The sequence below is a fragment of the Dermochelys coriacea genome, chromosome 3 (genome assembly GCF_009764565.3).
Source record: "Dermochelys coriacea isolate rDerCor1 chromosome 3, rDerCor1.pri.v4, whole genome shotgun sequence".
Classification (NCBI taxonomy): Eukaryota; Metazoa; Chordata; order Testudines; family Dermochelyidae; genus Dermochelys; species Dermochelys coriacea.
The window spans coordinates 162,022,442-162,038,937 of NC_050070.1; the positions used below are offsets into that span (position 1 = coordinate 162,022,442).

A 16,496-nucleotide genomic window follows, 5' to 3' on the forward strand; every position below is an offset into this window, starting at 1 on the left:
TAGGCTGACAGATGAATGCTTCCCTCAACCTAGCTATTATTGCTCAGGGAGGTGAGTTCCTATACTGACGGAAAAACCCTTCTATTTGCATACGCTGCATTCTACACTATGGGATTATGGTGGCACAGCTACAGTGCTGTAGCTATGCTGGTACAATCCTGTAGCGTAGAAATGGTCATGCTGTTTTCTCTCACACAGACACTTTTATTCTTCCTTCTCTGTTCAAGTACTTTTCCTTCATTGAGAAATGTGTGTGTCAACTATTATATTACTTGCTGCTGGATGAAGGAGGCATTATGAAATGCTGTCACAGAGAAGGAAGGACAGATTGTAGGAAGGCTAGATATAGAGAATTGTGGTTATTTACAAGCTGCTTTTTGAAACCCATTCTTCATTCCCCCCACATAGAAAAAAGCCTCATAATACTAGGAATATACCCGGCCCCTGCATACACCTTTTCCATGAGAATACTGAAAACCATAGAAACAGCCTTGTGAGTCTAGTTTCTCCCTCAAGCCCCAAATGTCTAGTGCGGTCTTGTTTTGAAACTGAACCTTGTTACTAGCCTATTATAAAAAGTGTCTGGAGAATGAAAACAGACAATATATTTGGCCAAAAAAATAAATTCCACCATATTTCTTTTTAAACTGCCATGTTTTCTTGCTCTGCATGTACTTTTAAGCTTTCACAAACGAGCTTTATGTAATTTACCGCAAATTTAAAGTGTCCTTACCACAAAACCAAACCATCCTATTAAAGGGAAGCACAGCTGATGCTATTTTTCCAGCCAATTTAGTAAACAAGGAAGGACTTGTTATGTTGTTTGCCACTCCTCTTCTATTATCTGTTAATTTATCTCATCTGAAGGACTACAGTTCAAAGGCCTAGCAGATCACTAGTTAAGTACTAAACTATTCTGTCGTTCATGGAAAGGTGAGGGACCCAGGGCATGGAAATTCATTTTCAAACACACTAGTCTCTGCCACTTACAAGCACCAGGTTCTAAGGTCAAAAGGACTGTAAGACTCTGGTACTCTGCAGCACACAAACCAAAGCAGGGAATTTTAGAAGTTCTTTTAGCTATTGCACATAGACACTTAGCTCAAAGCAATCTGAAGTCTAGACAGATAGAAGTGCTTAATTAGTATGATTAAAGCGTCTGAAAAAGTCAGTAGATTGCTTAATGAATAAGTTGTTAAGACCATTTAGTTTTGACTTGCACAGACTATTTTAATTTTGTCAAGCATTTAATTGTGAACTGCCTTTTTTCTCCTTCCCACTGTGGTCTCTGCATGTTATCCCGTTGCCTGAAGCTCTGTGCAAGTGCTAATGAAAAATACAGAATATTGTTTTCATAAGCAATTTATGTACAATAGTCATCATCATGGATCTAAGAATACCTATTAAGCCAGAACAAGCCTATTAAATTAAGACTGAGTATGACTAATTTATAAAAGGCAGTCCGACTGAAGACTAAAAGCCTAGGATGAGAAATGGACACTCTAAGATCAATCAGTTTGGGGGAAGAAATTAGAGCCAACCTGACATTTCAGTCAGAGGGACAGTTTCTTTCCCTTTACTTGCACAAGAGACAGAACCCAGATTGGCAAAACCTGGCTGGTGTCACAAAGGGATGTAACAGTTGTTTCACTATCCTTTCCCTTCCCTGACGCATGGAAGCCCCAGCATAGGTATCCCATGGTAGCAACGGTGTTTCGGGGTAGGAAAGGAGCTGGCTAAATTGGGGCCCCTGCTCTGCCTAGCATTGTACTTCCGGCCACCATGGGAACTCAGAGTAAAATAATTCCCACAAGAGTGTGTGAAGCAAACCTTTCCCCCACATGGAGAATAAAAAGAGATGGACGGGATTGGGAATGCTTTATTGTCGCCATGTAGACTACCACCCACAGCAAATTACTGGCACATACTGTGGAATCGTAGTGCATTTATGGGCGGACATCAACCACTGGGTACTAGAAGCAAAGTAACTGAACAACAGAAACTGCCATTTAGCTGTTTGAATGTTGATAAAACAGAATCAGAAACATCCCCTCTGGGGTGATCTGAATAAGTGATTACTTTTGTAAACGTGTGTATTATTTTAGTTTTATAGCAAGGTTTATTGGGATAAGTCTCTGTTTTAGAGATCTTTATTATGGTTTATGCACACACACTGTACACAAAAAGTTATTTATACCTCAACATAAAAATGAAAACAAAGGAACCTTTAATGTGTGAAATACATTGTAAACTACATATGTTTATATTGAAAAGTGTTTGAAAGTATGCAAAATCTTTTATTTTAAATGAGATACAGAATAGAAGTATTTTTAGAAAGCAGTTTTTAAATATAGCTGAAGTGAGAAATAACCTCCTAAGATGTTAAAGTCAGTAATTTCTTCTTAATATAATATATAGCAGCTCTGCAGGCACTTGAGGAATGTACTAGATAACAAATACCCTTTTCCTGGAATTGAGGAGGGAGCTGTTTCATAACAAAGTCATGTTATTACGACTTGGTATTTGGCAAACCTTTCCACTCTTTTTAAAAAGTCTTTTTAAAAACAAGAGCTTTTTATTTCTTTCTGGTTCTCAGCTGTCTGCCAAGTAACTAGCAGCAAACTGTAAAATGGATAGGAGGCAGCTAAAAAAAATTCCATCCCCAGTTGACAAATTTTCAGCCACTTATTTTATAAAACACTTATTTTTTTTAAAAAAAGGCACTCATTAAAAGGACAACTGTATTAAAGCATTTGAAAAATGCAGTTTAGACAAGTGCGTGACACAGCACTCGAGATATACAGACCCTAGAATCCCAGAACTCAAGATTTAAATTAGTGACCCCACAATAGTTTTTTTTAAAAGTGGACTTAAATCGACTGAATGTTACCTTTGCAATGGAAGATGAATGATAGGTCTGAAAACATTAGCACTTTGTTGGTACTTTAATGTATCTATGTAAAGTAGTGTATTTTAGTCTTACTTCAAATGTGAACAGCTTTGCCACTGATGTGCTGCGTCTGCACTGTTTGTTGACTTCTGCAGTTTTATCTCCTCATAAAATGTGATTTGCTTATTAAAGCTTCAGCTCCTGGAATCACGTGATAAGATGAGAAGTTCAGCTTTCATTTAAAAAGTAAATTTTTAGCACTCATGGTTGCTGAGAAAAAGATGTAAAGCTAAAAAGGCTAAAAAAAAACCCAAGGAAAATAAAGCCAAATTTTATTATTTTAGAAGTATCAATTTTAAGTCAATATAAAGATTTTTTTTTTGTGGTTTGACTCATTTTTGAATGCTTCAAAACTGCTGACAACACTGTAGCATGACCTTAGAGCAGTGGTGGGCAACCTATGGCTCATCGGAGGAATCCGCTGGCAGGTCGCGAGACAGTGTTTACATTGACCGTCCGCAGGCACAGCTGCCCGCAGCTCCCAGTGGCCACGGTTCACTGTTCTCGGCCAACAGGCGCTGCAGGTGGCAGTGTGGGCCACAGGGACGTGCTGTCTGCCACTTCCCGCAGCTCCCATTGGCCAGGAATGGCGAACCGTGGTCACTGTTAGCTGTGGGTGGCCATGCCTGCGGATGGTCAATGTAAACACTGTCTGCCGGCCCACCAGCGGATTACCCTGACAGGCCGCAGGTTGCCCACCACTGGCTTAGAGAAACCACCACCTATTTGTGTCAGTTTGCCAATCTGTAAAATGGGGATACCACCTTCTTTCTTTGCAGGGAGTTGTAAGGCTCAATTGTTTGTAAAGTATTTTGTATATGTGAAACACCATGAATGAGTATTGTACTTTTATCAAGAATCATGAATTAGTCTCCTTAACTTTCTGCATAATAACAGGTTTCAGAGTAGCAGCCGTGTTAGTCTGTATTCGCAAAAAAGAAAAGGAGTACTTGTGCACCTTAGAGACTAAAATTTATTGAGCATAAGCTTTCGTGAGCTACAGCTCACTGCATCCGATGAATTGAGCTGTAGCTCACGAAAGCTTATGCTCAAATAAATTTGTTAGTCTCTAAGGTGCCACAAGTACTCCTTTTCTTAACTTTCTGATTACTTCTGTCACCTCACACCTCAAACATTTTACTTGTTTATCAGCTGCAGTCAAGAGTTTCTGCAACTTCACCTCAAAATGCAAGTGATTTGGGAAGATATTGAGCCTCTCTCTACTTTGGAGATGTGCAAAGAACATTGATGTCCCATTTGTGGGCCCAATCCTATAGGTGTGCAAGTGCCGTATTAATAGGAGATTAAGTGAAATGATTCACTTGCCTGCAGTACGACCTCCTCCCCTTTGCCTCTATTCAGTTCATATATGAATATTAGATTTAAGTCTCTAGGCTGAATCACACAAAAGAGATTATTCTAGAAGACTCAACATCAAGGTTAACAGGATGTCATTCAGTATTTTGACTATAGCTGTCTATTTTTTAAAAAAGCACATGAACCTAAGTAAAACAGTGCACTTTGCTCCAAAAGAAACCGCCTACAGCAGGATCAGCATGCTTTCCCGAGTTCAGACTACATTTTAAGAAAGGTAATCTTTGCACTTACCATCCCGTTCCATTTATATGCATATCAGCCCTATGTGAATAACTGAAATGGGAAAGTATCAAGAAAGCATTAAAAGTATTTTTCATTTTCTTTATTGCAGTGTTTTGTTCCATTTGAAAAATTAATCACATTGTCTTTTGTTCTTCCTCCTCTCCCCTATGTATGCTGCATAGTCTCCATCTTCCCTGGTAGCTCCAGTCCCACCGTGCTACTGGTTGTCAGGGTGGGTCATACTACTTCCCCATCCTTTTAGAGGCTAGTAGACTCTAATCATGGTTTTTGCTGATTCCTCCCCCTTGTCTCCATCTGCCTCTTTGTGGTGAGTACCCTGGTTGGCTATAAAGCAGCTGAAAACACAGGTGCAGCAAGAATAAGACCAATGGGACCTGCCAGTTTTCTAAGCACTACAGTTTGAGAGGTTTCAGAGTAGCAGCCGTGTTAGTCTGTATTCGCAAAAGAAAAGGAGTACTTGTGGCACCTTAGAGGACTAACAAATTATTTTGAGCATAAGCTTTCGTGAGCTACAGCTCAGGAAAGCTTATGCTCAAATAAATTTGTTAGTCTCTAAGGTGACACAAGTACTCCTTTTCTTTTTACAGTTTGAAAATGCTGATGTGCGCAAGCTCCGCCTCTCTCAGCCCCAGTTAGGGTCATGGGATGTGGGGGTGTTTGAAAAGCAGGAGGGGATAGAAGCCCTTCAAAAAAACTAACTAAAAATAAACAACAACCCTCTCTATGAAAAATAAAGTTCAGAAAACATGGTTTTGAAAGCAAAATTTAATGTGTGGGTAATTTAATTCTATAGTTTGGGCAGACAGCTGGATTTCACAGATGCTAACCCATTTTACAGTGAGGTATTCTGCTCATGGCAAGAGAGTTAATTCAAATGTTTTCTTAACCATGTCCTGAATTAACACTGAAGACATTTGCCATCTCTTACCCAAGATTTTCAAATCTCAGAGGTTGATTTGTTAAAAGGCCATAGTCAGTGTTATTAGGCCCAATGTTTGATCTACTTTTATATGCATGGACTTTGCAAACAATTCTTCTATGTATTATTACCCACCACCACAAAACTCAGCCCCCTCCTAACAGGTTACAGTGTTTCCCCTGCCCCAATTACAGTGTTTCCCCTGCCCAAAATAAAATAGCAGCAGCCCAGGCCCCTCCATGAGCCAGCTTCTGTACACACAGATAACTAGTTCTTCCCATGTAAAACACAAATATTTAGTGAATGAAAGAGATTTAAGTCTTAAAGCTGTAAAAGGTTATAAAAACTGAGTAAAATGAGATTTTAAAAGTTATTAAACAATATATTAATTTGACTGTATTCATTTGAACAGTTCTTGTTAGGCGTAGATATTTTATTGCAAATGTAGTCAAACTACAAAATTTCAAGTTGAACACATTATAAAGCCGGCAATCCAGCTCAGTTTAAAAGACGAGCACAAATGTGCATTACTTCAATCTCTCTTCTTTATACTCTTTAATCCACAGGGATATACCAGCCCTTAATTCTTTTAAGATTAGGTCACTGACAAATGTTACGCTTTAGGCTTGAAAAACGACACAACCAGCCATGCTGAAATAATTGGTTACTTGCCTATAAGCTTTAAATTTTAGCGAAGAGATTTATGCAAAGTTTCTTTCCATAATGTACCTTCTTCTCTAACTCCACAATTATAACCAATACCTGAATATATATTTATACAACTGAAGAACAGCAATGAAAGCTAGCTTGATTATACACTAAATTTAATTAAAACTTAAGAAAACCTGCATTTAAAAATACTTTGTCAAAACACACAAATATTCTAAAACTGGATGATTTCCAAAGTAGTTTAATGTATGAAGAAACATCTCTAGTAAAGGAAACTAATCAGTCTAATTTTGAGGTTTAAAGTATGTTAGTGAGTATGTAAAAATGGCACTAACTCAACAGATCCGTTCCTTTGTGCATTCAATGTTATCGGATTTATTTAGCAACAAAAATATGGTTTACTGCTTTATAGTCATTTAACACGGCAAAGCCCACAAACAGTAAATTGGACAGCCATCCTCCCCTTCAAGCGCCTTCACAAGCACGGTCACATGATCAATCCCCACTCTTCAATAGCTAAGAGACCATTTGTAGGGGAGGTAGTGAAACACCAGTTTTCTTGCCAACAGCATAATTGAGGACATTCTGTTGTACACTTTTTTCTGTGAATGCAACCATCTGAGCCACGTCACAATACATACAGGAGACCAGCACCTAGATGTACAGCAGCTGGCTCAACCCAAGCAAAAGCAAAATGACCCTGATCAGAAGGGGGGGGGGGAAGGGAGGGGAAGGGGGTATAGCACTTCAAATAATTATGAGAGCATACTCTCCTCATATATAAGGTATCTCCCCTCAATTCTCAGCATGGAACCCAGCCTCAAAGTCACCTCATGACTCACCTAAATGAGAAGTTTCAGAGTAGCAGCCGTGTTAGTCTGTATTCTCAAAAACAAAAAGGAGTACTTGTGGCACCTTAGAGACTAACAAATTTATTTGAGCATAAGCTTTCGTGAGCTACAGCTTCTTCGAATGCATCTGATGAAGTGAGCTGTAGCTCATGAAAGCTTATGCTCAAATAAATTTGTTAGTCTCTAAGATGCCACAAGTACTCCTTTTCTTTTTGCTAAATGACAAGGTGAAGATCATCAGACATTTGGCTAGGTGAATGAGCTCTCGGAAGAAGCCAGACAAATTCCAAGTCTGACCACCTATTAACAGTGCTGCAAAATCTCCTCTGAGAAAACTTGCTCACTATGAAAGGAATGAAACATGGGGGAAAAATGTCCTGAACATTTTCATATAATGATGGATCGAGAACCCCAACACCAATAGTTAATAGTAGCAAATGCTACATAAAGTTTTAATTGCAGGGTCAAATTCTGTCCTTATTTGCAGCAATACAACCCTATTGCTAGCACAGGGATTATATAGGTGTAGAATTTACTCCGAAATTTATCCTAAGTAATTATTATTGGTGATGAGGTGCAATGAGGAAAAAATGCAGCTTGCCTCAAGATCGCTCATATAGCCATTAGAAAAAACATCTTTTTATTTTTAAAATTGAGCAAATTTGACTTGAAAATCAATGCATCACAATATATATGGAAATTCATGTCATCCATTTCATACAGTAAGTTCTCTTGGGCAGCATTCAACTTCCTGATCCACGAGACCATCTTTTCTCTTCCTACAGATCCCTCTCTTGTTATCCTACAGACAAGTCTCCTTCAATACACAAACCTAATTCATTCCCTGAACAGCATCCATCCTGTGCACTAAGACTATATCATACAAACACAAAGAGGACAAATCAAGGTTGCACAGGCTACCTTAATTTTGGTATTTCTTAGACGTGCAGTGGTTGAACTTGAACCTTAACATTAAAATAATGTAGGAGGTTTTTTGTATGTGATTTTGTAAGCTTAAAAAACCAGAAAACAAATTCATTAGGTGGAATTATACTGGCTGTCACTTAGGTCATCAGCAAGTTTGGGCCCATAGACTTCTACCAGTTGAGCTAACACAATTAAGTGGAAAGCCGGTGAAAAACTTGTTATTTTATGCAAGAAAATTTGAAAAAAAAATTCCTCTTGGAAATTGATCACAAAATTGATGAAAAACAATATCAATTTGGGTTTTGAAAATCATTTTTTATTTTAAAAAGTTTATTTTCAAAAACCCAAAACATTTTCGCTAAAAATGAATATTTTTACTGACAAAATTTTGGATCCTGGTTTTCCCACCAAAATGTTAGTTTTGGTTGAAAAACTAATGACATTTATTTTGACAAATATTTTGAACAGCTCCACTAATTGGGAGCATCAATGGGCTGTTATCCTTTTATATTGATCTGCTGTGGAGGGGGACTACCCATACACTCTGCCAGTGCATAACTGTTTGCTAGACAGTAGAGTACTATTGGAACTCGGAAATCCTGGGTTCTGTTCTGGAGAGGGAATGTTCTGCCCTGATCTCCACACCCCTTCCACTCCACCAGAAACTTCCTCCTTGCCTTCTACATCTGGGTTCCAACAAAGGCTAGCACTGAGAGCACAAGAAAGATAGTCTCCTTGCTGTCAGTTTTGATGTCCAGTGACAGTGGCCCCCAGCAACTGGGAGGACCAATGGCAAGGAAAGTCGTTTTTAGCCGTGCAAAAGATCACCCACAATCCAAATGGAATCCCCTAAAAATCTAGCTGCCAGACTAACAAGCCTCTACTGAGCATGGACACATGGTAATTCCCCCCCCCCTCCTCCCAGAGTATTAGAGCTGAGCCAAACTGAATGGCTTTTCACAGGGACAAGAAAAGCCAGCCCTCTGCCCCTAGGGTGAACCCATCTGCTAACTTGCAAGTGCCTGCTCTAAAACATGGAGATGGTTGTCAAATAGTTGTAAGAATTTAATGTTGGTGAAACATATTCTTCCCAAACCTCACTGGAAGAAATGGCTGAACCATTTTTGTTGAAACTTCTCAAAAACAAAACAAAACAAAATTCAGCCAGAGGCAAACACCAAACATTGAGAATTTCAAGCTTGAACAGTCTGACAGTGTTATAAAAAACCTGAAAATAGAGTCTTATAATGGAAACTATTAGGTAAATTTAACTATTGGAGTCTTTGCCCGGTCTGCCTATAATAAATGTAATAAGTTTCATTGCTGGAGCTATTTATATTTGCAAAGTTTTCTTCACATCTAGGAAGGCTGGATAGTTTTTCACCACCCCAAGAAAACAGCTGTTAATCAAGGTTGAGAACCACTGATCTACAGTGGGATTCAGGAAATTCAAGTGCTAAACTGGGTTCCCTAAATCCTGTAGTCTTCACCCAATGCAGCAATCTTTCATCTGTGTCTGTGGCACTCTATAGCTATGAAGGAACGAATACGATTTGCTCCATAATGTGTGATTCTACTCTGAAAACAGGCGTCTATCCCTCACTCTATAGAGTTCCTCTGTGATGATTTGCAAGTCACTTAACCTGTGAAATGTTTGGCTTTTCCTCATTTTCAGGGCACCCAATTTGAGACAGGTGGAGCCTGATTTGCCAAACTGCTGAGCACTCACAGCAGGAGCTGTGCTTTGAACAAAAAGAGTCCTGAAGAGACTGCTGTCATTTTAATAGCCACTATCTAGATAAATTTCAGAGTAGCAGCCGTGTTAGTCTGTATCTGCAAAAAGAAAAGGAGGACTTGTGGCACCTTAGAGACTAACACATTTATTTGAGCATAAGCTTTCGTGAGCTACAGCTCACCATCCAATGAAGTGAGCTGTAGCTCACAAAAGCTTATGCTCAAATAAATTTGTTAGTCTCTAAGGTGCCACAAATACTCCTTTTCTTTTAATGAGTCTCACTTTGGGATCCAAAAGATCAGATAACAGAAATACTGAATTATTCCAGCCCATTTGCTATCTGTGATCTTCTCAACTGATTGCATCATTCTCACAATTCATCTAAAACTATCACTATTTGCTCTCCTAGAAGCCCAAGAACTGACCAGCAATGAGAAGTAGCTTTTATCATGGAGTTTTGATAGCTGTAAGTGACTACTAATTAACAGGAAGAACTGCATGACTTCCAGATGACCCACACAACTCTAAGGAGGATATGTCTTTGTGGGAAGAAAAAATGGAAGCTTTCCTACACTATATAAATGTTCTTGACATGAATTAGGTCCCCCTGAAAAGTAAACCCTTAGGTTCAAATAGTGAAATTATTAAGATAAAGTATATCATCCACACAGTTTGCATGCATTTAAGTGAAGTATGCCTCAGATTTTATTATTGTCTGCAAAACAGTATGTATAAAAGATTTAACTCACTCTCCTTTTTGACCTTTTCTTATTTTTGTAAAAAGTAAAATGGAATACATGTAGAATTAGTTGCATATTGAACACCACTGAAAATTCATTCCACTCACCTTACACTGGCTACATGTTGTTGAACAGACTGATGTTGAAAATGGTCAGGCCACTGATGATGAAGGCAGAATGATGGGGAGTGTTGAAGGCAGCAGGTGGTCTGATACATAGGTGTATGTTTTTGGCAGACAGATGTTGAATATTCAGTATGTGGCTGCAGAGAGCAGGAAGTCATAGGAGATGGTGCTGTGCTCCCAGCCAGTGAATGACATTCTTGCTGTTTATTATGGTTACTTAAAGGATGATGGTATGGGCAAGGGTGGCAGCATTGTGTCAACATCTGTTGAGTTCTTTGGTTGTCTAAAGGCAGAAAGGATGGTTTGATTGTACCATTAAGTTGCAGGCATCCATTTGGACTCACTTTTGCTCTTGGTGCTTCCTTGGAGGGGAGGTGTTGGGCTCCATCAGTAGCTGAAAGGATGCTGGGACCAGTAGCACTGGAGAAGATGCTGCCATTACTCAGGACTACAAAATCATTATTGCCATTGTTCATAGCCATACTCCGACTGCTAGATGGGTCTGCAGTATTTCTAGAGAAAATTAAATAAACCAAATTTAGCAGGTGGCATAATTTTTTCCAGTGTTCAAAAATTCAGAACTGTTTATATTGAAAATGTTAAGACCCTAGTTCTGAAACTAGATCCCCATATAGGCCCCAGTTCATACAACTAGATCCAAGAGTAGGTGGACTCTTGCCTACATTAAACAGCATGGGCATTCTGCAGGCATAAGGGTCTGCCAGTGGATCTAACTGTACTGTTGAGGCCTAAAGCCCCGATTTAGCTAAGTACTTCAGTACATGTTTTTGTTTTTACATGCAGAGTACATCATTGTTGTACATTTCTTCAATGGAAAAATAAGCTTCTCTCCAAGAATCAAGGACAACCACGCTGAAAAGGAGATCTTATATATTAAAAAACTGATTATTACATCAGTGGAAATGATTAAGTTGTGCAACAGAATAAATGAGACAAAAAGTTAAAGCCTGATAATAAGATCACAATAAATACCACATAAGAGATGGGGTTTTTTTTATGGTAATGATTAAAAATGCATCAGATTTTAAAAAGCTAAACTGTGACATAATAATTCACCTTTGGGGATCATAGTCAACAGGATAGTTGGGGTCTAAAGTTGATTTTATCCAACTTCCACTCTTCACCAAATATGAAAACAACTGTCTTCAAAGTTTCAGAGTAGCAGCCGTGTTAGTCTGTATTCGCAAAAAGAAAAGGAGTACTTGTGGCACCTTAGAGACTAACAAATTTCCATGTAAATGCATCCAATGAAGTGAGCTGTAGCTCACGAAAGCTTATGCTCAAATAAATTTGTTAGTCTCTAAGGTGCCACAAGTACTCCTTTTCTTTTTGTCTTCAAAGTGGTATGTAGCAACCACAGGCACAAAGCCTCAGGCAATACAGCAGGAAACAGCTCAAACCATCAGCCTTTTAGCTAGGGGCCCCTAGGTTAAAGTTTTCTAAAGCAAAAGGTGAAGATTGAATGCTTTTTGCAAGTGGGCTCTTAGGGATGTCGTAGTCTCTACGGCCGGCTGGCTGTAGGCCACAGCCTGTGGATCTCTGCAGTCTTCTTACTGCCAGCCCCAACATGCCCTTCAAATATCCCTGCAGATGAGTGCACAGATAGCCCTTCAAGAGCTGGACTCTGGGCTCCCTAAATCCTGCCTCCCATTCAGGGAGATACATTGCATATAGAAAAGACGCAGAGAGCAGGATGAGCTCTCTCTAAAAAAAGGGCACCAGCAGGGAGGGAATGGAAGTGAGCCATAGACAGCTGTACGGCTGTTTCAAAGGCCTTTTACTTGTTCACCCAAAACCCAAAGTTAAAAGTGACACCAGACCAAAATGTATAATTCCAATAAACACACACTGTTGGCTGCCTCTGGTTTACAGCCAGCTTGTGGTTGAGAAGCAGTGGTGCACCCTTGAGCTGGCTGGAAACAGTTCACTTCCATCAGTATAAAGACTAGCTGAAAGAGTACTATTTATAAAAACAGACTTCAATGTAAACTAAAAGTAACCATCAAAACCATCCACTGCAGTTTGCTGACACCTTTTAACAGTTAGTGAGAGAGACAGGGCTGCATGGCAGCCAGCATGCCTGTAGCAGTAATCAGCGTGGTGGTTACAGTTTTTGCCCTCCCCTCACATCAACCACTAGCCATTGAAAACCAAGCTTATAAATATTTTGAAGAGATTCTTCTTAAAGGCTATTTAAAGAAATCAAAACATTTTAGTTTTCCACCTAGAAGTCTCTGTAGATGTTTGAGATAATGTACAATAGCAGCACAAACCGTACAGTTAAACTAGGAATACCTAGCACAGCCAACATGCTTTCCAAAACTTCAATTTAAAAAAATTAAAATATGACAAAATCCCAGGCTTAAGTTATTTTCCACTAAGCCCATTGAGGAACTCACCCTTCTTAGTAGCAGCAATCCTGAAGACAATTAGGATGTGCACTGTGCTGGAAGCATTAGCTTAAACAGTGAAGAAAGGTAATACAGAAAAAGTTTTTCTTACAGATGATTTTGTTCTGTACACACACAGTAAATAGGTCATAGTTACGTACATTGGAGCGGCGATTGAAAGAGGGTGGCTGAAAGCCAATGGGAGTCTAAGGTGCCAGAAACAGCTAATCTGCCTCTCTTTTTAACTATAATTTTGTTTTAAGATTTGAAAGAAGGCATGAGAAGATTATTTGGATAATTTTCAAAAACAAAAAACAAAACAAAAAAAAGATAGGAATTTGTTTCACAAGTTACCTTTGGAGATTTTTTTTTTTGATAGAAGAAGGGTGAGAATAAGATACTGTTAAAAATAATTCCCTCATACTTTTAAAAATAAGATAAATCACGTCATTAAAACCACTTTAGCTATCTTAATTGATTAAATGCAAAATTAAAATTTAGGATTAATAGTCTGACAGGTGTTAAGTGTGAGTAGTAACTTACTGGTCTGAGGCCATGTCTACACTCCTACTTATGTCGGCAAAATTTATGTCATTCAGGGGTATGAAAAAAACACCTTCCCGAGTGATGTAAATTTCACCAGCATAAGTGACAGAGTGAATAGCACCATGTCAGCATGAGAGCTTCTCCCACCAACATAGCTACCATTGCTTGTTGGGGATGGTTTAATTATGTTAACAGGCATGGGGGGCCGGTGAACCGGCTGTTGGAGGAGGCTAGCCCCTGGCCCCTCCCCTTCTGCCTGAGGTCCCCTCTTCTATCCTCCTCCCCTGCAGGAGCTCAGAGCACACCCACTGCAGCCCCCAGTCCCAGTCCTGGACGGTGCAGCCCCAGCACCCCACGCCAGGTGGTGCAGTCCAAATGCCAGGCGGTGCAGTTCGAGCGCCAGGTGGGTGGCATGGCCTTGGCCCCAGCCGTGGCCTTGGTCCCGCCAAGAGTTCCCGCAGCAGGCAGGCCAGCCCACCCCTGCCCAAGCCCTAGCCAGCCTGGGCCACGGAAGAGCACCAGGGACTGCAGAAGGGAGCTTGGGGGTGAAGAGTGGGCGGGGCCACACCAGGCTGTTTGGGAAGGCATAGCCTCCCCTGGCCTAGGATACCTGCCACCCATGTCAATGGGAGAGCTCTCTCCCATTGGCACAGAGCGACTACGCAAGAGATCTTACAGCGGTACAGCTGCACGGTACAGCTGTGCCGCTGTAAGATCTCTAATGTAGACATAGCCTTAGACTTTGCAGGGAAACATAACACACAGATAATGAAAGATAAGCAAGAAAGTTTAACTAGTAACTTATATACTGCCACTGAGCATTTAGAGTGCTAAGAATGTTCAGCCAGCTGAGCTATTCAATTGGTTGAACAACTAATATCGAGCAGAAAGTGCTTTTGCACAATGGAATGCTGCCCATGGCAACCCCTGGTGCTGCGTCTCAGATGTTATCCTTCCGAATCCTCAACTTCTAAAACTAAAGGAAAATGTAACCTCTGATAATGCACCCAATGCTATTTGTTATGGATCATATGCAGAGCCAGATTCTTTGTGACGTTAACTCTAAATAGTAACTAGTCAGAACATGACAACCAATACATTTGTTAAACAGGAATATTTTCCTCAAAGGTCCAATTCCTCAAATTCTTTCTGAATATTCTCTTCCCCTGCTTCAAACAAGTCAACCCTTTTAAAAAACTTTTCACCAAGCACAGAAGAGTAAATTCAAGTAGCTGCTAAAGCTTGTCTCAGTGTGAAAAGACATTAGTTATATGAAACACTGCTGTGTTTAAACAGCCTGGTTTTTTCCTGAGCTGCATGGTAGCTTCAAAAAGAGGCTGCTAAAGGGGACATAGCTCAACATCCAGAAAAAGAAAGCTCTTATTGAGTGTCTGGCCGCATTTTAGGAATTTTTGTCTGCTTATATTTGCTCATTGATGGATAGGATGGATATGCTGCAGGATGACATTGTTAATTAGTTCTGAACAGGAAATTACAGTGCATCAGTATTTATTAGTGCAATCAATAATACAACAAGGTATGCAAGAATACCAGATGTCCATACACTTCAGCCAGATGAAAGCTGTTGGTTTTTGGTCTTTAAGTACAACATATTTGTAGCATATACCAATGAATGTAAGAACGCTTCTTGGAGGACTGTGATTTTGTGTGGCATGTTTTGTAGCAGTTAAGTACCACAACATCTATAATCATACTGGATTATCAGTTCATGGAGAATCTTTGTCAGCATCATGATCATTTTAAATCAAGTCTGAAAAGATGAAGAAATAAGTCTATGTGATGTCACTAATAACTATTCTAGATGAATGTCTATGAAAGTACCTTCAAAGTGGTTTGGAAGTTGGTCTCTATAGGTAAAATTACATAATGGCTGCTCTATATTATTAAGGAAGTATCACATTGTTTAAAAACATGTAAAACCCATGGATTCAGTACAGAACTGGAATTCAAGAGATCTAAGATAATTTCTTCTACTGATTCACTGTGCACCCTTGGGCAAGCCATTTGAGCTTTGTGGCTCAGTTTCCCTATTTGTAGAAAAATTGGGATGATGTTTACTTGATTGTAAAGCAATTTGAAATATACAGATAAAAAGCACCATGCAAGCGCTTAAATATTTACTAAAATTACACCATTTTAATAAGTCATATTTCCAATTTTTTAAGAAGAAACTGTTAAATGTATGTACACAATGTTTACTGGTAAATGGAGTGGCTACTGTATATACAGTAGTCCATACATGGACTTGGAAATTAGATCCTCTTATTAGTGTTAAGCGAACGCCAACTTTGGTCATCACATTTATCCACTACTTCTATTACTGGGCAGAACCCTGGGAATCTTCAGCCTCCACTAAAAACGCGCAGAGGAGCATCAGTTTAACATCTTCTGTGAAGACCAGATGAAATGGTATTCTAAACAGATGCTGTCTCTGCCTGAATGTTAGCAATCTCTTCATGTGGAAATTTAGAGACAATCTTCAGAAAGAGTTGTTTAGAAGCTGTTTGATTCGAGTCAGGTCACATCACATTACAGCCTGCCATCTTCCACAAGGTGGCATATAAGATTTGATGAAGCTCAGTATTTATTCAAGCATCTCTCTTGGTGATCATACTACTTGTGAACTATTTCAAGAGATAAGGATTGTGACAGATGAAGCTGATGTAGTCTTTCCTTCAAGGCACCAGAAACTTGAATTTTGTCAGTTTTCATGGAGTCTTCCACCAATGCATTTAAGCACCTGTTTATCTTGAAGCACGTTAGCCTCATTCAAGGAAATGGGACTGACTACCTCACAAGCCTAAGTGCTTTGCTGGATCATAACTGGAGAGAGGTCAATGTAACATAAGGATCATAAAGCAAAATAAAAATTTGGTTTGTTTCTATTCATTAGGTTTGATGCTACATCTTCTGCTTTTATTTAAACTAAAAAGCACTTGTCAAGAGAGTACCATCAAGAAGTTTGAATTTTGTCTCAATTAG

The 16,496-nt window shown here is 39.4% G+C and overlaps 1 protein-coding gene across 13 annotated transcripts in view; it reads right to left on the reverse strand.

Moving 5' to 3' along the window:
• The window catches only part of DISP1 (dispatched RND transporter family member 1), a 162,034-nt gene that overhangs the window by 36,882 nt on the left and 108,656 nt on the right, over positions 1-16,496 (reverse strand). For 11 of the 13 annotated variants that reach the window (XM_043511722.1, XM_043511719.1, XM_038393945.2 and 8 more), the window contains one exon: positions 10,519-11,049. In XM_043511722.1, the coding sequence (XP_043367657.1) occupies positions 10,519-11,018 (500 nt within the window). In that variant the 5' untranslated portion in view covers positions 11,019-11,049. Of the gene's footprint in view, positions 1-10,518; positions 11,050-11,613; positions 11,771-12,956; positions 13,098-16,496 lie in introns of those variants that run through there. The other 2 variants (XM_038393951.2, XM_038393950.2) reach the window with 2 other exon arrangements.